Consider the following 27,133-nt stretch of genomic DNA (forward strand, 5'->3'; position numbering starts at 1 on the left):
TTTAAGATACAATTTCTCGAAATGACCAAGGGATCATTTGATTCTATTTTTTCGGGGTCGTGTGGAATTCACATGGCCCCAAAGATTCCCAAATACGCTTTTTCAACCCTGAAACAGGTGGCTTCAGGCCCAAAATGACTGCGAAATGGCCCAAAACGTTTTGGGCTGCATTTCCAAAAACATAAAATGCACCTAGAAAATTTCAGCCCATTTCAGAGCGCCCCAGGGTGCATTTTCAGTGCCTGAAACATTTGCACGTATCAAAACACAAGGGGTTAGTTTCCTGCAACTAAGTGTATACTCTTCTCTCTAGTCAACTTTAAGCAAAACGTCTTGATACTCTTCTCTCTAGTTAACTTTAAGCAAAACGTCTTGATACATTACAGGAAAAGAAGTACACTATAATGGTAATTGTTCAGTCCACTTCAATACTATCTGCACGTTGACAGTCTTATGGTAATATGGTCTCTCCATTTGTCCACAAAAGCATCCCAACTGAGCTTTAATTTATGACCTTATATTTTCTTGATTCATTTTGCAAATATAACTCATCTATACTATCACATTCTTTTACCTAAAGTTGTTACAAATGATCAATATAGTCTTTCCAAGCCAAAATCTTAGACTGGGAGACCCTCAACAAAGAATTCAAACATTATCCACACTTCACAGGTATTGAAGACAATCTAAGGAACCTTTTCCCATATGTAAAGACTGTTAAGCCAAATCATATTCTATGTTTAAGTTTCACGTACATAAGGCCCATCTATGCATTATATAAAACAGTAATAGAAAGCTATTAAAGTCCCGATAAGTGATCTGGCCTAAATTTCAATATATGTATCTTTTGAGGATATGCATGAAAACTTCACTATTGCAACAGATGGTATCATGTTCTTAACTTATTACCATTGATCATAATTTCTTAGGAAGGCATTGAAGTGAAATAAGTTATTGAATGTGTCACTCTGGTTAGCATATCGACTAAGTCAAAATGAACAAGTCCTAATTCTAAGATATTCTAAATCTTTCCTCAAATCCTATATATCATTTTAGAAATTGGGACATTTTCTTATTATGATCAAAACAATAACACACACTCAACAGAAGCAAGAAAATGGAAGCGATAGTAATACGCTTTTGTCAACATCCCATATGCAGTCATATTAAATCAAGGCCAATATCTTTTGCATGCGTTTCTAGATCGGAGACAAACTGATGAAAACAGCAGAGAAGAGCAAATTATAAAATTTCCATATTTTACATGATACAGAAGATGATTATGAGTTCATGTAGGGAGCAAAGGACTTAAAAACTTGCTCATAAACTGGTCGCTTGTAATCCACAGCCTGATCCAATTATCAACCACAAAATGTAAGTATCTATTCAGATAAATGCACCTCCCATATGCATAAGCAATTCAGAAATTACACACTTTATCATACACACTCACATTTTCAATAACTTCCTGAGGTGACATCCACCTCCACTCAGAAAACTCGGCTGCATCTGTCCCATCACCAGCTAGATTGATCTCACTCTCGTCTCCTCTAAATTTTAGGAGGAACCTGTGGATCTCTCTCCAGAAGATTCAGAAGCTATACAAAGTCACTTACTTTAAAACAATAATGAAGGGCACTGTAACTACTTATTCTGAATGTCAAGAAAACCGTGTGCTTTTTGCACTCTTAGAATTCAGCACTATTCTTATCCACTTCAGCCTTTGAAATAAGCTATAAATTTTCAAGGATATTCGGATACAAAATTCAAGATCCAAAGCATTAAAGTTCATGCAATTATATACAGAGTCAAGTAAAATTTGCACCAGTATGTATATATGTTGGAAAAAAATCTAAAACTAAAATCTACACTCGTAACCCAATCTTTCCAATAAATTATTTTGGAAATGACATTAGTTCACAGTTCAGTCCATCATCACTGTGAAGAAAATGTTTCGCATGATAGACTTGATCTATGTGGTCCCAAAGATGCCATGCCATACCAGCCCATAGTACGGTCTGCAAAGAATGAATCCTACAGACCCACAAAAGACGGAGGCCCATGTGAGGATGAACAAACAACCTTTACATGAATAGTTACATAGATTCAGTATTATATTCTGTCATTATGACACTAACACACACTGGTGCAAATATCTCATCATCTTTCCGGGATTTTAAAGATTCTTAAAGTGCCCCCACAGGACCACATAGGATAAGCCATGTGGACCTACATGTCATAAACCTGGTGGCCCTGAAGGGCCAAAAGGCCTGCACATCATGACCTCTATTGGGCCAACAGCCTGAAAATCAATATATAGATATATGTAATTTATTGTGTTAAATTTAAAAATAAATTGACGCTGGTAAGAACTAACTTCTGTGACCCTGTTTGTGGGGAGAGCGAGCTGTAAGCCCTGCAGGCTACAAGGACCTTGAATCTTGTGGCACAGTGCACTCAAGAGTTTATAGCTAAGATACAGAACCTGTCGTAATATAACACAAACAAGGGCACAATCTATCCTTTATCACAGATAAAGAGCTGCAAACAAAGTGGAGAAAAATGTAAAAACAGCAATAGGTGCCTTTTACCAAACACACAAAAATTGTAAAAGTCGTATGTTGTCCTTGGTCAAGAAAAGATCCTACAATGGAGGGCGTACGTCAGGAGGAAAGAATACACTTGCATCCAAAAAACAATGTTTTGACACATGGATGACCAGGGAATGGTCAAATTTGTATCGACCAACTAATGCCTTTAGCTATAGAACTTTATATTGAAAACAAGAAACGGGCAATTGAATCTGTTTATATCCTAGAAATTGTTGCGGCAATGTAAGACAACAAAGGTTATGAATACACTTATAATAAGACTAGTGATATCAACAGCGTAAACACCATTTCAATCTGAACAGATACAATATACTTCAAAATTAAGGACCAAGCCTGATCATGGCTTGAAGTAATGTTCATTCTAAAATATGTGCCAATATGGTAGGCATCTGAGACACAGATCTGGACCAAAAGATGATCATGATATTATAGTCATTCTTACTATCCAGTATCAGTCTGCTGTAATAAGTCCTAGAGGATGGGGTTGATGAAAACATATTGAATCAAACTGCAGTATTGGACTGGACTAAACTATTGCATGAGTACTCAATTTATATGAAAAGCATATATCATCTACAATGCTTCACAAAGTTCATAACAGATAATAATCAAAACCTTGAATACACTCTCATGTGTATTCTTGGGACAGGAGAAGACAAGATGGGAAGGAAGATTACAAACCAATCATTCTGAGCAAATAGAACCAGGTTACAGGAGCATGCATCCAATGAGAATATTCACTTTAGGCATTTCAATAGTTTTAACCTTTGAAACACAACTCAAGTCTTTAATAGTTTCAGTTTCAACCATAAGTATCTAGATGATATTCTTGTCAACTGACGGCCATTGATTGAATAATGTGCTTTCCATGGATTAAATCTAGAATAGTGCATAATTAAAGTTGATCTGTTCAGTTTGCCCTGAAAACCGCATGCTGACTGATCTACGTATAACTGACTTGCCAAATCTTCGGATGGACATCAAGGGAAGCACAAGAAGTCATCTAATAGGTGTAATGCTAGTTCATCCACTAGCTAAGGGTAATAGTGGTTTTGTGAAATAGCTCTATCTTCTCCTTTTTGAGCAAGTACCATGCATGAAAGTTTACTTTTCTTTGAATACTTTCAATGAAGGATGGATGACAAAGGGAAAAATAAAACATTTAACGGAAAATACGTTAATAACACTTGCATGTAGTCAGACACCAGCAATCTTGCGATATACACTTACAAGTTAAAATAACAGCTTGGATAACTCCATTGTTAAAGCCTAAAGGAAAAAATTACAGATTGTAACCACCATCCTCATCTTCTTGTTGAAATCATAAGATAGTGGATCTATTACAAATTCTCCAATAAATCCTAATCCAGTCAAGCAAAAAGATACAACAGAAATAAAACAGTGTTTAAATGATGAACACTGGAGATTGTTGCAATAGCCAACTGGCAACACATGAACAAAAGAAGCACACTATGTTAGGTAATTATGACCTAGTGAAAGAATCAAGGTTGTTAGGTCAATAGTAGTCAGTGTTACTTGGGAGTGGGAGCGAAGGCGGGGAGCCGCAGAGGAAACGGGAGCGGGAGCGACATTTTCAGAAGCTCCCGGTTTGGGAGCGAATCCCGGAGTGTTTTTTATATAATATATATATTTTTTATATTTTGATACATATATGTCAACAAAGACATGTAGAATAATGAATTAGATATAAAAAACATAAAAAAACATAGATTGAACCATATAACAACAATCATCTAGAAGTTATAGTCTTCATCAACCACGTCCACAAGTTAGTAACATAGTAACATACAACATATTGAGTCTCATGATTCATCAATCTTAAAGTTTCAAGCTTTCAAAATTCAATATATAACATTTATCATCATTGATCACCAAAGTTGTACTTGTAAGCTAAGTTTAACCATTACAACAAATAATATCTAACATGAAATGAAATGTTATAAAATGAAATGAAATGAAACAACTTTCAACTTTCATGAAGCGTCATATTCATAATTCATTACTAATGAGTTATAATTGCCAACTTCAAACTTAAATTGTCATATATTGTTTAAAAAAATATCATAATAAATATGAAGAGTCAATAGTTCTAAAAACTACTAGAAACTAGATAAGAGAAGTAAATCTATTATCTATTTCTTATGCTTGGGCCTCTTGCCACCACGAGAAATGTCTAATTTTTTAGTCTTGTTGGAAAATCAGGATCTTTATCATTAATATCACCCTCTAAGCATTAATGTCCAGAGGTATCTTTTTCATTACCTCTGTATCTATATAGGGATCTTTGTCATTAATATCACCCTCTAAGCATTAACATAAGATGGAAAAAGCATAGCATGTCAAGTCAAGATTTAGTTTGAATGATGCGTACATTTTTAGGAGGGTCATGATAGAGGAGTTCGACAACCAATGTCACTAACATCAAGGTACAGAGGGATTTGTGCTCTTGATTAAATACGAGTTCCATACCCTAATACATAACAAAATTCAATGGAAACATTGCAATCCCCCAATCTTGAAATCCTGAAAAATTGATAAGTCTGCCAGATTTTGAATGAAATCTAAAATTCTACTTTCTCCATATGAAATCCAATGAGGCTAGAACCACTCTCAAACATCCTAAGTCATTTCATGGTAATGTTAAAAATTTAAGTAAAAGGATGAAAATGAATACTAGGGCCATAGACTTGATCATTAAGCTGCCCCACTAAAAAATTATTTGTTTCTTTCAAAAAAATTGCATTTCGAACATTACCACAAAAAAAAAATTGCAAAAAAGGCAAAACGCTCCTGAAAAGGCAGGGAGCGAAATTTTTTTTAGGGAGTGCGCTCCCCCGAGTCGCTCCCGCCCAGAGCGCAGATTGGGAGCGAGATCGGGGGGAGGGGCGCTCCCTCGCAACACTGGAGTAGCTAGTATTGGTGACCCGTGGTATTAGGCCCATGGTATTATATGTAGTTAAAGCCTTTCAAAGGCTTGGGGATTCTCCATTGTATTGTACTAGAGTTGAGTGGAATGCCAGGGTGTATGGCTAGCTTCACTACATTTAAGTCAAGGATATTGGATTCTTTTAAGCCATAAGATAATATATCTATTGTTGGCTGGGTTTTCCCCGGTTGGGGTTTTCCAGGGTGAATCATGTGTGTTGTTGCTATCTACGTAATCGTTTTTTAATTATTTTCTTCTTGCATTATTTTAATTGTTAACAAGTGGTATTAGAGCCAAACAAAGTGCTAGAAAGGAGAAGTTGCTACTTGGTGAAGAAATAAATATAGTGTTTTGTCGAGCCACGAAGGGGCCGAGAGCAGTGACGACTCGCTTAAAGATGCCATGAGATCATTGTTTCAGTAGGCAAATACAATGGTAAAGACCAAATCCAATGTAGATAGAAACCAAATCAAGACGTTGGTTACGATGAAGCGGCATGAGGAGAGCACCTAGTGTGAAGGTGAGAGTATGGCAATTTAAGTGCTGAAAAAGCAATAACCAAAAATAAAATTGTTTTGGAGATGGAAATTTGTAAACTGCATGTAAATGGGCATAGAGTTGTGAGACCTGGTTAGACGTGCGTACCCTTTCCAATAAAGTCTTGATGTAGACCTAGGTGATAGGGGAGAGGAGCATGCAGGTTTTCTAGATTGGATTCAAAGAATTTCCCCAATCAAGTCTAAAGGGAGGATTGTTAGGTAAACTTGACCCAATGAAAGAGTCAAGGTTGTTAGGTCAATAGAAGAGGTTTTGAGCATCGGGTATTGGTGGCTCGTGGTATTATATGTAGTTAAAGCCTCTAAAAGGTTTGGGGATTCTCCATTGTAATGTGCTAGAGTTGAATGGAATGGTCATTTGGTCAGGGCCAGGGTGTTTGGCTAGCTTGAGTACGTTTAAGTCAAGGATATTGGCTGCTTTTAAGCCATAAGATAATACATCTATTTTTGGCTGGTTTTTTCCTAGTTGGGGTTTTCGCGGGTGAATCATGTGTGTTGTTACTATCTATGTAATTTTTTAGTTTTTTTTTTATATTTTCTTCTCACATCAATCCATAGTTTTCAAAACCGTTTTAAAAAACCGGTTACCGGTCTAACTGGCCGGTTAGCAAGGCCGCAGGTCTAAACCGGCCAAAAAACCCGGTTGGAAAGGCCCTTTTGCCCATTTTTTGCCCTAACCGGTGAAAAACCGGCCAGTTTAGGACGGAACCGGCCGGTTTGTATCAAACCGGCCAGTTTAGGACGGAACCGGCCGGTTTGTATCAAACCGGCCGGTTTTAGGCATGCCCACCAAAACTTGCAAAAAGTGTATTCCTGATTGTGGTTTAGGGGTTTTGGGGGGAAACTAAGGGTGTTTCAACCCTAACAATGTTGGCAATTAATGGTAATGTTAAATTCTTAAAGTAAAAGTGACATTTCCTTTAATTTTTATTTTCATCCTTTTACTTAAATTTTTAACATTACCATGAAATGACTCAGGATGTTTGAGAGTGGTTTCGACCTCATTGGATTTCATATGGAGAAACTAGAATTTTAGATTTCACTCAAAATTCAGCAGACTTAATGGTTTTCAGGATTTCATGGTTTGGGGGTAAACAATAAATGCAATTAGAGCTCCAAATGATGAGCAAAACTCCTGATCTAGATCCCATTGTGTTGGACGATATTGATCCAACATCAAAATGGGTGGAGGAGACTGAAGAACCTGTGTTCTAAGTCACCGGATTCGCCGTATTTAATCCTTAAAATTCGAAATTCGCCGTATTTAATCCTCATTCGAATTTGTTCGATAAAATTCGTCGTATTTAATGACGTATTCGAATTGCATGGCGAATTCGAATTTCTGTCGATTAAATTCGACATTAAAATCGATGAAATTCGTTGAGATCCGTTAAAATTCGTTTTTTTCGGGCCGGGGGTATGCGTGCTGCTGTTTTAGCTTAGGTTTCAATGTTCATTGGTTTCGTTGTTGTTTTCATTGCCGCCGCAGACGCACGACAGAGACTACAGACTACAGTCTACAAGACAGAGACCACGGACACCTTGACGGGCTCGGGCTAGGGTTTCATTGCCGCCGCAGACGCCATAGAGTCTAGACTACAGTCTACAGACTACACCTTGAAGGCTTGACGGGCTCGGGTTTTTCCAGAAACAAAGAAAACTGCCGCGTGCTGTCAGCTGTGCCTGAGGCTGTAACTTGTAACCATGCCTACCATAATAACATGTCTAAAGGCTTTGTGAAATTTCTTCTCAACACAATGTAACAACTGTGCCCTCTTGGTTGTAGTTCTAACAGCTTTGGATAAACACTTCAAACCAATCACACGCTATAATATAAAATAATCTACTAAACCTAAGTCAACCAAACATGGATATTTAGTTTCGATGACAGAGAACAAGAATATGTGACGTTTAATATAAAATAATCTACTAAACCTAAGTCAACCAAACATGCATATTTAATTTCGATGACAGACAACAAGAATATGTGACGCTTGAAAAAAATTATAGAAGCCACCCACCGCTAAGTATATTAATTAAATTAAGAATGTATATTAAATATAGATATGCATATGGTATATTAATTAAGTATATTAATTAAATTATATAATTTAATTAAATTAATTTCTCATATGCATATCTATCTTTAATATACATTTTTTTTTCGAATTTCTATATGTCGAATTTTATCGACAAAATTTTAGTTGCCGAACTTTATTCGAATTTCATGGGCGCCGAACTCGAACTCGAACTTGAACCTGGTGACTTAGCCTGTGTTTGAGATTGATTTTGATATCGACATGGCTTTAGCAAGGGTTGAAGCAGATTATGTGGTGGCATTAGAACCAGGATCAGTAGCGGCATCAAGGAAAGGCAAAGAACCAATGGAAGGCACTAGTCATGCAGGTCGACAAACTCGTGCTTCCATTAGGTCCACTTCTATTGTCATTGGTGGCATTGATACTGAGGTTGCAGATCAGGCTGAGGCATCTTCAGACTCTGAACCAGATGATGTCTGTAGCTCCTGATGATGATCCTGTGTCTAGTAGTGGTTATGAACTTGATGATTGATCATGTGTACACTGTAGGCTTGTAGTAGGCCAATGGCCTCATAGCTTACAACATTGTTTTTAGACTTTATAGGCCATTTAGAGCCTCATTTCTTATGTATTTTGCTATTTTGTCGATGATATGTATTGCACTCGGTGCCATTTTGATATATTCACCTTTACATGGTATATAAATGAGCAAACTTTGCATATTTTGTCTCTATTGGCTTGGAATCATGGTTTTACATCTTAAAAATAGTTTTGTTTCATTAAAAATTAATTATTTAATGTATTTTTTTAAAACCGGTTCGTTTAGACCAAACCAGTCCCGGTTAGACCGGTTCCGGTCGGTAAACCGGTTCATTAGGTGGACCGGTCCGGTCACCGGTTCCGGTTTTAAAAACATTGCATCAATCTAATTATTAATACACTAGATGAAGATTTCCCTTAGGCCTATATTGAAAGATAACTTAAATAAATGAATTATGAATGAGAGGTTTGCTTTATTTATACACCTCCTTTAGGGTTCAAGGCATTATCCCCAACAGGGTGACTAGGCCAACCTTGTCAAAAGTTAAAAAATACAATAAAGTAGGTTAATTACCAATATGTAGGCTCAATAAAGCCAACAATACATCAAATAGAGGGTCAACACATAGCCTCAAGTGAATATTAATCGTAATTTCCACAACCCTTCCTAAGTTGAACAAGAACTCACATAGTACACATACATCAACAAATCATCACAATTTGCATCACAATAGATAATCACAATACTCCCCCATAATGTTAGGCTAGAAGTCGTCAAAAGCCATATCACTTGTGGACAAAACCTTCATGATCTTTATTGGGATTAATCATGCTACGAAGAGTCTTTGGCGAAGCAAACTACTGATTGTGAAGAGGAGGAGGGACAATTGAAATGAGGGACCTATAGTGAAGGCGACTTTGACCACTATATGGAAGGACTTGCAAGAAAATCAGCAACATTGGTAAGATTAGAAACAACCCACTTGGGCAAAGATGGGAGCATCAATTAGTAGGATCATCATAGTCATCATCATCCAACAACTGCACTTCCAAGTGGAAAGTGCCATCACTAAGTTGACACCAAATGGAGAACCATCACTAGGCAGTACATATAGGTTGTTAATAACCTCATCTAAAGAGAGAGGAATAGAAGATACATCTAGTTGAGAAGAGGGATTGGAGGAAGAAGGGGTCCTAGCAGACTGTCCCACAACTATAGAGGAATTCCTTGGAGGAGTACATATAGGTGGACCAACATCGAAAGGCAATGAGGAAAGGTCTACTACAACTAGCCGAGAATCATCCAAAAGCAACCCAACAAGAGGAGAAGAAACATGACCCATAGATATGTATGCAAAGAATCATCTTTGGAAGGGAGTGATGGAAAAGATACTAGTCGACCATTGGGAAAAGTCTTATCAAAGATAACATCACAATGCTTCGTCACCTAGTGAAAGGTGGGGTCATAAAGGTGATAACCCTAACAAGTCTCATTGTAGCCAACCAGAGTCCTACAGGGAGTGTAATGGATAGGTGATAGATCATGTGACATTAAGGCATGTGGACCCATGGTCTTGATTCAAAGATCTTGAAATGTGAGATAGAGGGATTTTACCCATGCAATTTCTAGGAGTCATACCAATAATTACACAAATATGCGTGTGATTGATGATAAATAATGCGCAAACAACTACGTCTTCCCAAAAAAAGAGCTTCACGCTCTGAAAGTGGAGCATGCAACAAGCCATCTCCATGATAGCCCTATTCCTACACTCTACAACACAATTCTACTGAGTATAGGGAACATCTACTACCAAGAAATGCCCTAAGAGTGGAGAAACTTGTAGAAAGCGTTATCAATGTACTTTCCTCCCTCATCTGTCCAAATACAATATATCTTCTATTTGCATTAACCTTCAGCGACAAATTTGAATTCTTGGAATTTCCCAAACATGATATCCTTGAATTTAATCATGTAGATCCAAAAGAACTGAGAATAGTCATCAATATAGGTGAGGAAGTACTAGGCTCCCCCAAGAGAAGTAGCAACCATGGGACCACAAATGTCATTGTGAAACAATTGAAGGGGCTTGGAAGCATACCTTGGTTTGTCCTTTGAAAAAACTCTCTATGATATTTACGATCACATAACCCTCACAAACATCCATGGAAGACCCTCAGTGAGGAAAAGATGGCTCATATGTCTCAAGGATCCATAATTGGTGTGACCTAGACAAAATTGCATTAGCTTTTTGTTGTCATCTACATTGCCCACCATTACAATGAAATTTTTGAGAAGCTACAGGTGAAGAGATCTTCCCCAACATGTGCATGCATTTATATTCTCAAAATCCTAAAGTAACCTTTGAACCCAACCCTATATCTTTGACAATCCATCTATTCGACAAAAATTCCACCTTTTTATTGGTGTGTGTGATACGGTAAGTAGAAAGTAAAGCTGGTCCAACCCAAGGAACATGGAGAACATCTTCATACTTACCATTATCAAACACGATAGTGCCACAACCAAAAACTAGAAGACTTTAGTCATCATTGATAGTCAGAGAAAAGGTGTTTGTGCTTCGTCATGTGTCTCATATCCCCAAAATCTGAGATTGACTTTGTGAGGAAGTTAAGGACCACAAAGAAGAGTGCACAACTAGATGTGTAGAGTTAGAGGAACCAGTTGTGCCTTTGAAGAGGTCATTGTTGCTAGTTATTTGCTTAGCAATTTCTTCAATCCTTTGAAGATGGAGGAGACAATTCTTAAATGAATGTCCCTCATTGTGACAATAAGAAGATGCATTCCTCTTCTTCTTTGAGGATTTGGGAGTTTCCTGTAATGTCCTAAGGAAATTTTTCCCTTAGGGTTTCCAAAACTAGCTAGGGCTATTATCTTTCCAATGCAACAAAAACAAATAAACACCATACAATAGACATTTGTGCCACAATAGATATCTTCTATGTATGCATTGAAAACAAGAATTTCAAAGTAATTTAATACTTGAATCAAAGCATAGTATTTTTAGGGTCGACTACCAAATAACAGTGAGTATATCCAAACCATTAATCCTTCAATAGTGTTGATTTATCAAATTCATAACCAATATAATTTCTAGCTATGTTATATCAAGTCCATTACTACTAGGCTATTGCATGCTTATTGCATAGGCACATATTCATGAACTAGTTATGTAATTTACTCACGGCTACCCTGCTACACTTCAGGAAGGAAGGTTGTACTTTGATAAGGGCAAATGGCTTCAGGTCGACTCTAGAAATTCACTGTCTAGCAACTGGTTACAACTAGTTATACCATGAACCGACTTGCAATCTGGAAACAGGGACCTTGTTGGCTGTTGTCTACCTTCAATACTTCATCAAGGATTTCCGCAACCTTTGTTACAAGTTGTTAAGCCTCAATTCTTTCCTCAGACAAATTCCCTTGCCAGTTGAATTAGGAATTTGATCGTTGAACAAATCCTATAAAAGGGCCTCGATGTCCTTTTGTTTGCCTTTGGTGCTTTACAAGAAGCCGCAGAGAATTTGTTGTGCCTCAATCAGTCGTACCAGTACCCCTGCGACATCCTAGAAATTTCAGCCATGTGACCCTGTGGTCGCGGCCCTGCAACCTCCAGACAAAACCTCAAATGCCTCATGTTGTACCTCAGACTGGGCTCGGTATTCTTGGGATGTCTTCCCCTATCCTGAGACTTCCTTAGCTAGAGTCTTAGTGACTATAACCCACAGAAATTTAGAGAGAGTCTCACTTCTTCTGGTCTCCTTAGACAGGTTTGATAACCAAATAATCCACTAGACCAAACCAGAGATGCTACAATGTTATTGTTGTGCCAGAACAAAGAAAAGAGGTGTCTAGATAAGGTGGGATCAACTCCATTGAAACTAGACAAAGGGATTAGATAGGGTGGGATCACCTCCACTGAAGCTAATCAAGAATAAGGGGTCTTAAAAGTAAAACCCTTAGAGCCTCAGCTCAAGAAAATAGAGATATTAAATCCAAATCCATAATGAAAAATGACTCCAACTCTCCTTTATTTATAGATTTTCACATTGGGTTCCTCTAAAGTGAAGGGTTACAAGTGCAACCCCAATTTAGGCTTTGCTGCCCCAGTCAACCCAAAATTTACCAAATGTTGCCCCAAACATTGGATAATCGGATTTTCCCCCTTTATCAAGACTATAGCCTACGAGTTAGTTAGGCTATTTCATCATCCTGTGGGCAATTAATCCATAGGGGACATTACAATCCCCCCTTCCCGACATTGCTTGTCCTGAAGCAATGGCAAAACTGGATGCTGCAAAATTTGCACTTTTATCTCCAGAAATGGGAACTCCTCTTCAATTTTTACAACATCCTTCCTTGGCTTTTGCAGCCCAATAATTTGTTGGTTGAGGGATGTTATCAGGTCATAGCTGTTGATTCCACTTGCCAAATCACAGATGAATAGGGTACAACTGTGTTGCTACTGCTGAAGCAAATTCTACTTTTGGCCCTGCATTTTCAGCCTTCATAATAGGTTTTTTACCAACACATCCTTCATCAAGCACCTGCTGTTCACATTTTGCTTCTTTGTATTTTCCATGGAGCTTTGGATAAGCTAGTTGATCATATTTTCCTTCTAAAACTAATAATAGCACCAGTCAATAATCGTATACTCCATCTTAACTACTGGTTCAAACAATAGTATTCGAAAACTGTAAACATCACAACTCTCAGAAACTTTTCCCCACAGGGCATATTCAGGTGCAATATGGTCTAGTGTTCCTTGCACTCGTGGGGTAACATGTGCTGCCCCTTCAGGAGGGAGTTTTGCAAATTCAGAATCAGCAACTGGCACTTTAAAGCCTGTGTCTAACAGTACATTACTTGCCCTAATATCTCTGTGAAGTATATGAGGCGTAGTATGATAGTGAAGATAAGCAAGACCATCTACAGAACCACTTGCGATGCTCACTTGCCTATGCCAGTCAAGGAGTCATTCTGTGGCATGTTGACCCTTGAATCCCTTGACAACAATTTTTGAATCAATCCAGACTCCAAAGTTGACCCCAGTAGACATTATCAAAACCACCTTTACCAAGTTTATCATCATGATTGATATATGATTCAACTGTAGTAATTGAGTTTGAATTATCTCCTACAATTTGTTCCAGCCCCTTATCAGCCCCAAATGCATCTCTTGTATTATCATCAACAGTTTCCCAATCTGCAACAGCATCACCATCCTGAAAGGTATAAGGTATTTGGAGTGCATTCCATATCATCCTCCCTACCAACTACAAAAATCGGTTGTGGTTTAACCTTCGAAGTCATTCCATCTACCCACATCACTTCAATATCCAAATCTTGGAGACCTATAATATTCCCAATCGAGGGTAAATCTAATTCTTCAATATTCATACGCACTTTAGTCTCACATCTTCTTGAAGACCCTTGCTGGAAAATTGGCTCTGTACTTTTGGTCTCATTTACCCATTTTGGCTTTGGTTCAATTTCTTTATCATCAACAATCTGATCTTCCAAGGCCACACCAACTTTAGCTTTTAGTCTTCTTCTCACAGATCTCTGTTCTGAAGATATCTCTACTTTAATACAACACTCAAGTTTTGGCTCCATTTCACAATCTTCCTCAACATTTGACTCTTCTTCCATTTTCCTACAATTCTCAAGTTGTGAGATGTTTTGATACACCTTGTCGTTAGCTGATGATTCAGTAATATTGGACTCTTCTGGTAGCTATGCGAGAGAGGGCAGTATAAAGACAATATCCCCAATACAGTAATTGTAATCCAGGTGCTCCATGTTATTCTGATGAGGAGCATGATTCATTAAGTCAGTGGCAGCATCAAATAGGAGATTTTTCAAGTTGGCATCACCTATCCCTCCTTCATCAAGTGGGTCCCTCTTGAACACTGATATATGCTTGACAATCTCCGTCATTTGCTTTACATTTTCAACAAGTAGTATCACTTGTTTTATCAGCAAAGTCCAGTTCAAACTCTTTTGATGAGACTGCCTGGGCTTGATCATTGGTCAGCAAACCATCTTTCCTTATTGCTTTTGTGTTTTCTGTCTCAATGATTAATTGTAATAAACAATATTCCTCCTCTTGATTCTTGTTGGGGAATTTTGCCACTACCGAGAAGCCATTTTCTACTGCAATGTCCGTGTTAAGATATTTTGAATTACCTGTTTCATCCTTCTCAAGCTCGTCCTCTGTTTTCTATTTATCCTCATTGATTTCATTTCCAGATAAGTTACTGCCTCCACTCTTCTCAGGATGGCTATCGTTTTCAGTCCCTTTCTTCTTCTCCATTGAGACACCCTGAGATTCAAACTCATGGTTCTCATCAACCAAACGCTAGAACTCAGCATTACAGGCTGAATCCTGTTTCTTTGATAAACATGGTTCATATTTCTCACCATTTTGGGACTTGTTTTGAGACCCATTGCTAGTGTAAGGCAGAGATTCTGCTTTTCCCATACCACCAAATTCAAAAGATTGAGGTCCTTTACTCTTTTTAGGAGGGTATAGCCATGACCAATCATTTGGGTGTGCCTTTGCCCCTCCTTCAGCTTCTCTTCTACTTTGCTTTTCTGTCTTGAGGTTACCATCAGTATCACCTGATCTGTCTCTCCTGCAGCTAGCCAAAAATCATTGACTACTTTCTTCTATGTGCCCTTATTCTTCAATTCAGGTGCTTGTTCAATCTTGGGAGTCACGTGTAGCCATTATATTCAACTGAGTGGGTTTCTCAATGGCATCCTAACCAAAAACTGGAATTGATATACCACCAAAGGCAGTTGGTTGTGCCTGACCAAAATTACCAAAAGAAAATGCACCCTGTGTCTGGGCAGAATTTGGCGATTGAAGGCCATTGAACAGGGAAGGAGTTCATTGTACAAGGTTTGTTGGCTTACTTTGCGACATCAGTGCTGATGTACTGCTAGAGAAAAGGTTGTTCTCAAAAGCAGGAGGGTTTTGACCAAAAATTGGCGTTGAAGATTGAAACATTCCAGATGACTGAGTACTTCTAAGAGGTGTGCTTGATTCATATGGAGGAGATGACCCTAATGATGGGATTGACCCAAAAAGAGATGTAGGTCGAGATGATTAACCAAAGGGTTATGATTCAAAATTTCGTCACTTCATTCAATTGAAATATTGGCTGAATTTTGTCCCTTGCAAAATTTTGCAATCTTTGATCCTTGGAATCTGATCCCAGTGCTAGGAACATGGAGATTGTTGTCTACATTAATCCCAAGTGGGGCAAGAAGCTGAGACATCACCTGCTGTGCTGCTGCAATTGAGCAGTCATGGTTTGCTCGACCTCTCTCCAAAATTGTTCATTCTCCATTGAGCCTTACTTGAAGACCCTAGGTCCATGACATCAACCCAATTGCTCACAGGTTGGTAGGGTGAACCAGCTCTAATACCACTATAATGCCCTAAGAAAAAATTTCCCTTAGGGTTTCCAAAACTAGCCAGGGTTATTATCTTTCTATGTATGCATTGAAAACAAGAATTCCACAATAATTTAATACTTCAATCAGAGCACAATACTTTTAGGGCGGACTGCTCAAAAACAGTGAGTATATCCAAACCATTAATCCTTCAACAGTGCTGATTTAACAAATTCGTAACCAATACAATTTCTAGCTATGCTATATCAAGTCTACTACAACTAGTTATGACTACTAGGCTATTTCAGGCTCACTGCACAGGCACAAATTCATGAACTAGTTATGTATTTAGTCACAGCTACCCTGTTGCACTTCAAGAGGGAAGGCTATACTCTGATAAGGACAAATGGCTTCAGGTCGACTCTAGAAATTCACTGTCTAGCAACTGGTTACAGCTAGTTATACCATGATCTGACTTGAAATCTGGAAAAAAGGACCTTGTTGGCCATTGTCTGCCTTCAATACTTTAGATAGGGTTTCTGAAACTTCTGTAATAAGTTGTTAACCCTCAATTCTTTCCTCAAACAGATGCCCTTGCTTGTTGAATTAGGAATTTGGTGGTTGAACAAACACTAGAAAAGGGCCTCGTTGTCCTTTTGTTTTTGCCTTTGTTGCTTCACAGGAACCCACAGAATCTGTTGTCCCTCAATCAGCCGCACCTGTACCCCTGTGACAGCCCAGAAATTTTGTCCCTGTGGCCTTGCGGCCTCCAGATAAAACCTCAAACGCCTCATTGTTGTACCTCAGACTAGGCTCGGTATACTTGGGATGTCTTCCGCTATCCTAAGACTTCCTTAGCTAGAGTCTCGGTGACTAAAATCCACAGAATTTTAGAAAGAGGCTTACTGCTTATGGTCTCCTTAGATAGCTTTGATAACCAGATAATCAACCAGACCAAACCAGAGATGCTCCAATATTATTGTTGTGCCAGAACAGAACAGAGCTGGCACAACAGAGAAAAGAGGTAGTCTAGGTTTGGTGGGATCAGCTCCACCGAAACTAGACAAAGGGATTAGATAGGGTGGGATCACCTCGACCAAAGCCCTTAGAACCTCAACTCAAGAAAACAGAGATAATCAAGAAGAAGGGGTCTTAAAACCCTTAGAACCTCAACTCAAGAAAACAGAGATATTAAATCTAAATCCAAATCCATGGTGAAAAATGACTCCAACTCTCCTTTATTTATAGATTTCCCCATCGTGTTCCTCTAATGCGGAGGGTTGCAAGTGCAATCCCCAATTTGGACTTTTTTGCCCCAATCGACACAAAATTTACCCATTGGATAATTGGGTTTTCTCCTTTTATCAAGACTATAATCTTCATGGTTGGATAGGCTATTTTGTCTTCTTGTCAGCAATTAATTCATAGGGGACATTACATTTCCCCTACAAACTCATGCTTCCATAAGGAAATAGAACCATTAGAATGGGCTTGATCCATTAGAATGGGCTTGATCTCTAGGGGATAGTTCATCCGAATTCCTCAAGGTGACTTGATCCTCAAAAAGGCTAGAAAACACATCCTCTAAAGTAGGTGAAGTAAAGGCCTTGAGAAAAAGAGGAATGTTCTAAAATGTGATCAAAAAACTTTTGAATGCAGGAGAAAGGTTATTTAGAACAATACTTGCATATTTTGAATCTGACTTTTCCTTACCACCAGATGTCACAATGTCAAATTTAAGGTTGTTGAACTTTGCAATATAGTCCTTAAGACTAGGAAAACCAGCCATCTTGACATTGAGAACTGACTTGGGTAGTGCTCAGTATATGAGCTAAGTTGTGAAAAGATTTCCGAAATCTGCTTTGCACTTTTGTTATTCTTGGTATGATAAATAAGATTCTCCACAGAGAGTAATCAATCAAAAGGCATCATCGTTTTTCAAGCAAACTAGGTCATAGATGACATCATCAGGGACAGGAAGGGGTTTCTAACTTTCTCCAAATACACCCGTAAATGCTTACTGCAAAGAAGAGTTGGCATTTGATCTACCCAAATAGGATAGTTGGCCCCGTTAAAATGAGGGAAAAACCATTTTTGATCTGTAGATGCATGAAATACCAGCACAGCTTTGAAATTCCTGCAATATTTTGGTTGAAATAAACGAAAGAGGAGGGCGCTGCCCTCAAAAAGGGCACAGATCTGCAATAAAAAATCCCTTAAATCTGTTGTAAAGACCAAAAAATTGCCAAAATAGGAAGCTGCTGGTGAAAGAAATGATAAAATCCCTAGAACCCTGTTTGCTGTTTGAAAAAGGAACGCTGAAACCATTGTTTCAGACCTGAAACGGCACTAAAACAGCGCTGGACGCACTAAGATTCAGCCATGAAATAAAGTAGGATAGAAAAAGACGTGTCCACATTATCTAATATCTCTGATACCAAGTTGTGATCATAAGATAGTGGATATAAGGTGAAATCTCCAGTAAACTCTAGTTCAGCGAAGCAAACTACAGAAGAAATGAAGCACACTTAAATGATGAACACAAAAGAGATTGCCACAATACCCAAGGGCATGAACAAGCACACTAGAGGAAGATTTCCCTTAAGCCTTTATCAAATAACAAATTGAATGGATGAATTACAAATGAGGAGTGTGTTTTATTTATACACCTCCAAATTGAATATGAATGAATTACAAATGAGTGTGCTTTATTTATACACCTCCTTTAGGGTTTAGGGTGATATCCCCAAGAGGGTGACTAGGCCAACCTAATTACCCATATGGAAATTCAATAAAGCTACCAATACATCGAATAGAGAGCTGGCACATGTCCTCAAGTGAAGATTAACCATAATCCTAACACCCATATGCAAAAAGAATACATAAGACATAGATGAACAACTTAAACACTCCCTCTGTCAGCTAACAACCAAGGATACCAGAAAACATAAGACATGGATGAACAACTTAAACACTCCCTCTGTCAGCTAACAACCAAGGATACCAGAAAACATAGACAACAAAAATTAAAAAATACAGTCACAGAAAATGCACTAACCCAAAGAATTCCTGAATGAAATTGAAGTAAAAATTACGTTGGTTTGTCAATGGTGGATTGCCAAATTGGTGAAAGCAAGGTATTGTCATTGCCCGCAGCCAATGGGCAGAATACCTTGTCCTCTTAGTTGCATACATGATTCCCATCAAAATGAAAGCATTGCAAAAATCAATGTTGCGAACATCGGTATCGGGATAAAATTGGCAAGGGTCTGAAAAACCAGAAAATTGTAAATATTGATAAAATATTGGTTAAAAATCGGCAAACATCGGCAAAATTAAGATACCATCAAAATATCTGTAAAAATCGAAAAACATCGGCTAGGCCAAAAAATCGTGATTTCGAGATAAAATGGGGATATTATTGAGATGTTCGCAACACTGGCACAAATTACTAGCATACAACGTATAAACAAACAAAAGAAAATAGAATTCTATCTATAGTCTCAACAAGGACCCTAGATCATGAAAGACTTATCACAAGGATGTACCACAGATATTATAAAGTGGGTAACCATGTGGGGAACTTTAAATATCCCACTGGATGTTGCAGCACTAAAAAGGAAATGCCATGGAATTCAGAAGAGCTGAAAAATGAGAAAAAGTTGTCTACTTTTGAAATATGATCAACACAAATTTGATAGCACAACTGGCCTATAAGAGTTTAGAGCTACAAGAGAAGAATGATCATCAACCAACCAACTTCAAAATTTAGCTAGCCCATTCAATAAAATATGAAAATTATAAATGGAAGCTGGACCAATCCAAAAGCCCCATTGGAGGAACATGTACCACAACATAGTATAAGACAACATGCTTTCCTATGGTCCCTAACCCACAATGGTAATTAAAATTATAAAAATATTTAGGGGATGCCAAAATTCAGAAGCTACTAATGGGAAGAAATCCCAATGGGGAGGGAAGTTAATAATAGAGATCCAGGACACAGAAAGGTGAATAATGTCATTTCATAGTTCAATGAGTCTCTAAAGTTTTGAAATGGTGTTCTTGGCCACCTAAAAAAATCGTGGAGGCTTAAATCTAAATAAAAGATGTGCTTTAAAGGCTGAGAAGCCAATGGAAACTTGGGTTGGGGATAGAAAGGTGAACAATGTTTCATAGTTCAATGAGTCTCTAAAGTGTTGAAATGATGTTTCGGGCCACCTAAACAAATTGTGGAGGCTTAAATCTAAATAAAAGATGTGACTTTCAAGCCTGAGAAACCAATGGAAACTTGGGTTGGAGCCCAAGAAAGCTATTTCCACTTGGTCCCTAATCATAAGTGGTTTCCTGTAGATGAGAGATTAACTCCCTTGGGATTATAAAGCCCAAGTGTCCTCATTGTGAGTGCTTGTCTAGCGAAGCCTGCTTCAGCTTAGATGAAATAGTTTGTGGTCAATACCACGATGAGTGGCCTGAAACCCTTAAGCACCTCTTATGGTTATGTTGTATAGCGAAGCCTGCTTCAGCTTAGACGAAATTGTTTTGTGGTCAATGCCTCCCTACTTCCATATCCTGGAAGGCAATCCTTCAGGGAGAGAAGTTACCTAAGACATTAGAATTTCATTCAACATAGTTGCTTATTCATGTTCCAGTCTTGTTTTGGCTACAGTAAAGGAAAAACGAGGTACTATTTAATAATAAGCAACACTCTAGTTTTTTTTATAAGTATGACAGCTCCTTAATACGTGCAACTTTGTCCTTGTAGATCATTATCAGTTTAAAAGTACAAAAGATCGAGATGGAAATGGCCAACTTGCTCCAGCTTTTAGAGTTTTGCCAGGGCGCAGCTTGCAATCTGAGCAAGGAGCCACCTGGCACCGCTCTCACCCAATCTATAAGCGAGTTGTTTTTAGTGCAACTTTTTGGAAGCTTTCCTGGTGGGCTTTCCCTGTCTAATTTCTCTAAAATCCGGCAGGAATTTATTGAAATCACAAGTTTGATGGGTAATCCCTGCACAATCTAAGTGCCCTAGGGGTTTTTGAGGGTGCTGAATCCATATATACAGTCAAAAAACCAGTTTAAATAACACAAATCAAGATTTCACCTCAAATTTTTCCACTAGATTCTGGCACCGGAAAGTCCAAAAAGTCACACTAAAGACAACTCCATCTATAAGATCTCAGTTATGTCATAGAGATGATGATAAGCCCAAGCACCGTGCCAGCTGAACTGTTAGAGAGAAACACGAATAAAAGTGGAGTTGACCTCCTCGTCCTATTCAAAAGGACAAATTTCCAACACTTGCTTTGCCATATCAGAAACCAAACACAGTTCGAACCTGGAAATGATGGTTGGGAGTCTATCATGGTTGAGGAAGAACCTGTAACTGGTAGGGGCTTGTCATAAATGATCAAGACGACCCGCATCGTGATGCCAAGCTTAGTCTTTCTACTTACTGTATATGTAATGGTCACGGGCCCTTCTTATGTTTATGTCTCTTTGAAATGGACGATTTTTTTGTTTTAGGTGTTCAGTTTTTGAGGCTGTTATGGTAGTAAACTGGGCTCAATTTTATGCTCTGCGTTGACATGTCAAGCAATAGAATCATAGGTTGAAATGCATCTGGGATGCAAAAATGCAAAATGCACTAATATTATAAAACCTTACCATTTCTGTGCTTGACCTTTCCATTCGCCTCCCCACAAGCGATTGATCTTTGCTTTCACAGGAGGAGGAAAGTCATAGGTTAACCAATGAGATACCTGCAAACAAAGATCACCGCATCACAAAGGCATAAAATAGTATGCACACTGATCAATGGGCTATTTCCTATAAAATCACACGTGGAAAACACAAAACACATGACCATTTCTTCTTATATCTGAGCCTACACATTTTCCTGTGAAATTGGCATGCAATCAATCCAAGATCAATGTAGTTAATTACCAAAATTTTATATATAGTGAACGTAGCTTACAATCAGGATTCAAGTACAAAAGCATTGTCCCAAACGTTGTTGTACAGTGCAGTTTAAATTCTTGATTTTGGATACCCAAGTTCAAGTTATAAACAAGGCCCTTGTTTATAACTAATTAGGCTGAACATTTCCCCTAGAGTGCTTGAGTGACTCGCATTGAAAACCCTCAACCATATTGTTTTCTTAATTAGATGCTTACTGAATAAGGAAATGGTAAAAAAATAGCAAGACAGGTGGCATAATTATATGTTGAAGAGCCCAAAGGAGTTGGTTTACTCATGAGGAGCAAGGAGTTTTTCACCCAAGGGCAAGGTTCCCTTTTCGTGAGAGCATTTTTCTAGAGAAACGAGATCACATAAGTGGACCAAAGCCCACCCATGTCTTTCAAATAAATAAAAGGTGTGGAGCAAAGAGTTTTGAACCAGTTAGTAAGATTCAATCTCATGAGGGCCTTTTTGGAACAGTGGATCACCTTGAGATAGTGATCAAAAGTGTCGTTGCAACCAGAGAGATTATAGTAGATGATCTAATGACCTATACACACATAAGTGGATAAATGTCCACTTCCATGTATTTCAATCTTTTAAGCCTAAAGGGATGGATCCATTACTGAGGAGTGATGAGTTTCACCAATGACCAAGGTTCAATTCCCAAGAGCACTGATCCTAGAGCTATGGGATTCACCTCGGTTGAACATGCAGTTGCCCCTACAAAGATTATATTAAATGATCTTGTGACCATGCACACATAACTGGATCATGTCCTTCCAGGCTTCAAATCAGAAGTGAAGTCTACCTTGAACCGAGAGGGTGGGAGTATGGCAATTTAGTGGGAAAAAGAATTATACGTTGAAATGTCGCTTAATTTGACTGGACTCTTGACTACTTTTACCCGTAGTACGAACAACCAGTTTTGTTATATTCTCCCCTTTCTCTTGTATGAATATTTGACATCTGTTCCACGAACCAATTATGGGGGTATACTTTCAGTTGTAAGACTGGTTGGGTCGTGTATCAACTTTAATACCCAACTGGGTCTTGCAAAAACCTTAGTAAATACTAAATAGCAATGACAATTCATTCAACATGGAGCTTAGAAGATATACACATTTCAAACAAAATGAAAATACTACCTCCGCAAGGACATCTGCAGACGTGACTGCAGTTTCTTCTTGCAATTCTCTAATGGCAGCGGCCTTTGGTTCTTCGTCTTCATTAACTCCACCCTGATCCAAATATTTCAGTAGTGAGCATGATATAAGATATTGTAATAACTAGCATCATACTAAAATTGCGAAGTTGACAAATATTGGTAAGGAGCACTGCCACAGACTCGTAAATCAAAATAGATTCAATCTTCTTCAATAAGAACCAATTCAGAAAGACTGCTACTGCAAATTAAACTATAATATCTTTGAGCTGTGTTGAGAATTGCACAATTATTCGAATTGATATGCCTGTAGAAATGGCCCTAAAGCTACTTATTTCCAGTACATCTAACCAGATTTTCTTTTGCCATATTTGTTCGAGTGAAACTGATAACAAAACCGGAACCATTATTAGATCCAATATTTTTTTCAAAAGCTTAGTCGTGTCAATCACACTAGTAACCCAACAGGAAGTCACAATGAAGAAACTAAACAAGTACTTAATTCAAAGGGCAGAGTATAATTGAAATTACTTCAGTAAGGCCTTCAAAAGCTATATGTTACAAATCAATGTTCATAAGTTTAAAATGACAAACCTTAACAACTCGATGCATCAACCAAACTCAAATAGTACCATGCAAATAAGTATATTATAATTTATAACCCTATGAGGACATGAATTACAGATAGTCCAACTGATATAATTCCATTCATGTAAAAAACCATCTAGTATCAAGATTGGGAAAGAGGGGTAGAGAATCTAGAGATACCTGCGGCATTTGCCATGCGCCTGGAAGGTTCAATCTTGAAGCAACAAATACCTAAAACAAGCAAACAACAATCAATACCAAGATTAAAATTCAACTGAAATACTAGTAACCCAAAAAATTACCCAACAGAAATAAAAAAAATTTAAGAAAGAGAAATGAGACACGAATTTTTACAGATCCATCAATTTTGGGGATCTAATATCAGATTGGACTGAACAAAATATGTACCTCCTTGCTAACAATAAAAGCTTTGTAACTGGAAACTGAAATACTTTTTGGAGGCACACTGAATTGAGTTGGGTGTATATATATAACCAAAAATTGGCTTTAAGATCAGATTAAATCAATTAAATATGCACTCACTGGAGACAAACTCAACTAAAAGTTGGATCATAACCACCAATTTTCTTTGGCTGTCAGTTTAGATTAACATTAACATTAATGGATTAGCTCATTAATACCCATAAATATCATGACTAAAAGACAAACCTTATGGTACAATAACAAACTTTAACAACCCCATCAATATTTTTTATCCAAATCATATTAAACTTTCAAACTGAACTCAGTAGGTCCCTCTTTAATGACAAAAAAATTGCAACTGCAATAAGAATAGGACTGGATCGAAAATAATGACTTTGTCTAGGCCTTTCAGAAATAACCCTTCGATCTCACGCAAGACCATAATCAACTGATGAAACCCATTAATTTTCAAGGGATCGAATATCAGATTGAACACAACTGAATATGCACCCAATACACAAGCACACATTGAACTGAATAAACACGTCATTAGTACCCAGGAAAAATCATGACTTCAAGAAAAATAAGAAAATTTGTGAAGCTGACATAAATGAAGAAAATTAAAGTTGGATCTGAGCCATCCAGCTTTAGGAGTCTCAAGTCAGATAAAACTGAATCAAATATTTAATCTGATTAGTATGCAAAGAAACGTATCACTGCAATAGAATTTTCGACTGAATATTTACCAGTCAGTACCGAGAAGAAGAAAAAAGAATAGAGAGAGATAAACTGAAATAAAATTTTGGAGGCAAACCCAATTGTGAGAACATCCATTTAAATCGAACCCATGAAACCATTTAGCTCTGAAATTAGATGAAATTGGACTGAACTGAATATGTACCTCATTCATAGAATTCAATAGGCAAACTCCAACATTTGGTCTGTACCCAGAGGGAGGCCCGTCCATTGATTGATCAAAACAGAGTAATTCAGCGTCCTGGGATTGATGTCTAGGAGATTCTAACAGCAGCAGATTCTGTTACAGGCCTTGTATCTTGGACCCCGGATGGGCTATTTATTTATCTAAACACAGCAGCTTCTGTTGCAGTCCGTCGATTGTGGAGAAATGAACTGTCAAGTACCATAAAAGTCCAGGGCTTCTTTCTGACTTTCTGGAAAATCAGGCAGTTGACTTCTTCAGAAGATCTGATATCTGTTGTCAGAGTTAACTAGGGGTGAGGTTTGGTTGTTTTGTTAGCAGGCAGATCCAGATGTCCGTCTCTCTGAGGAGTTTGACTTTCGTCAGTCATCACGAGTAACAAAATTGGATTGCTGCATTACCACTGATGTGGGTGCTTCTTCTTCATCATCAAAGCTTGGAGGTTTGTATGGAACATATTATTATTCTGCCCTCTATGTTACTTCACGTGTGGGTGGGCCAAAAAAAATGTGAGAGAAGTGTATTTTTTAAATTTCTAGAAAAAGTACTAAGGTTCCTGACATGTAAAAGGTGTATAGTCTCAATTTCATATGTTTAAATTTCTAGAAAAGTGGACACGAAAGAGATGTATGGTTTTAATTTCAAAAACAAATATTAAGGTTCCCTCACATGTAAGTGATGATCAAATTTGGTTTTTCTATGAAAGTGCTGTGTATGGTTTAAATTTCGAGAAAAATATGAAGCTTCCCTGCCATGTCAGCGATGGTCAAATTTGGGAAAAAGGTTCAAGTGGAAGTGTTCGGACCTTTTTGGACTTTCCAAAGAGAGCACGGTTTATATCCTCCTCCATAATCGATTTATATAAAATAATAAAAGATATAAGTATTTTGCATTTTTAATAATAATAAAATATATTACTATAAGTGTTTGAAATTTAATAATGAGTGTAGGTTGAGAAGGCCAATTAGTTGATATGTAGTTTTTTTCAGTGTAAAATAAGATTAAGAAATCTTATTTGAAATTTAATATATATGTAGTTAAAATGATCTATGTTAGTTTTATATATACACATAATATATTTATTTTTCCTTTGTTTAAATTGCAAAAATGTATAAATGGATACAATGTTTTGAAAGTCTATTTGGGCACTTGTATTTTGTAGACTGCATCTTTTAAATTTGCAATTCCAATCATTTTTTGCTAGAGTTTAGACAAAACTTATTAAAAAAATACCTAAACCAAAATAGTAAGATTACTTTTATTTATGGATTACAGTGTTCATATTATTATTATTATTATTATTAAAAAATATACCTCAATATTACTTAAATTTACATAGTGAAATACTTTATTTATATAGCTCACATTGAATATTTTTATTATTATTAATATTTTTAGATGTTACGTATCAATTTTGTATTATGAATTACAAATTTTCTTTTTATTAGAAAATAATTAAATTTATTTATTTTTAATCACTTTTTTCTTACGGGCATCAAAATATTTTAATATGGTCAACACATATTTTATTTTTAATCACTTATCTAATAATTAAATAATTTTATTTTTAATCACTTTTTCCTTGTAGGCATTAAAACATTTTAATTTGGTTATCTTTCCTCCTATTCAAATATATTAATTAATATAGATATTCAAATAATTTATTTAGGTTTCATATTGAAATATTTATGAGCTAAATGGCTCATAAATGTAATTATATTTTTGTTATGTATATTGGAAATTTTTCAGAAAAAATCACAGGAGACTTTTTAGTCCACGCTTTTGGAACCATCCAATGTGGTTCATTGTTAGGATAAGATGGAGAAACATATTGAAATAGAGAAAACACAATGTAGAGAATATAACAACTAGATTTTAATAGATAAATAGAAATATTTTAAATATGATTATTAGAGTAATTTTTATAATATTTTA

The 27,133-nt window shown here is 37.2% G+C and overlaps 1 protein-coding gene across 1 annotated transcript; it reads right to left on the reverse strand.

Moving 5' to 3' along the window:
- Positions 1–1,047: 1,047 nt before the first annotated feature.
- On the reverse strand, positions 1,048–25,710 carry LOC149251280 (nudix hydrolase 25-like). The gene is made up of 6 exons (XM_089459331.1): positions 25,160–25,710; positions 24,016–24,066; positions 23,231–23,323; positions 21,789–21,883; positions 1,454–1,568; positions 1,048–1,349 (listed from the first exon to the last, which is right to left on the reverse strand). Exons 1-6 carry the CDS (start codon positions 25,223–25,225, stop codon positions 1,281–1,283), a joined length of 489 nt encoding a protein of 162 aa, XP_089315457.1. The 5' UTR covers positions 25,226–25,710; the 3' UTR covers positions 1,048–1,280.
- Between the last annotated feature and the right edge of the window lie 1,423 nt (positions 25,711–27,133).

Source organism: Pinus tabuliformis, chromosome 7, assembly GCF_031772625.1.
Source record: "Pinus tabuliformis cultivar Carrire ecotype Pingquan chromosome 7, CPIR1, whole genome shotgun sequence".
Classification (NCBI taxonomy): Eukaryota; Viridiplantae; Streptophyta; class Pinopsida; order Pinales; family Pinaceae; genus Pinus; species Pinus tabuliformis.

What these genes read in the sequence shown, in the direction of transcription:
- LOC149251280 (XM_089459331.1), bottom strand. Translation starts at nt 25,225, where the DNA reads ATGGACGGGCCTCCCTCTGGGTACAGACCAAATGTTGGAGTTTGCCTA. An exon ending in CTGCAGATGTCCTTGCGGAG is followed by an intron (nt 21,884 to 23,230) that starts GTAGTATTTTCA and finishes CTTTGTTTGCAG; the next exon opens with GTATCTCATTGGTTAACCTA. An exon ending in AAAGGTCAAGCACAGAAATG is followed by an intron (nt 1,569 to 21,788) that starts GTAAGGTTTTAT and finishes AGAGATCCACAG; the next exon opens with GTTCCTCCTAAAATTTAGAG.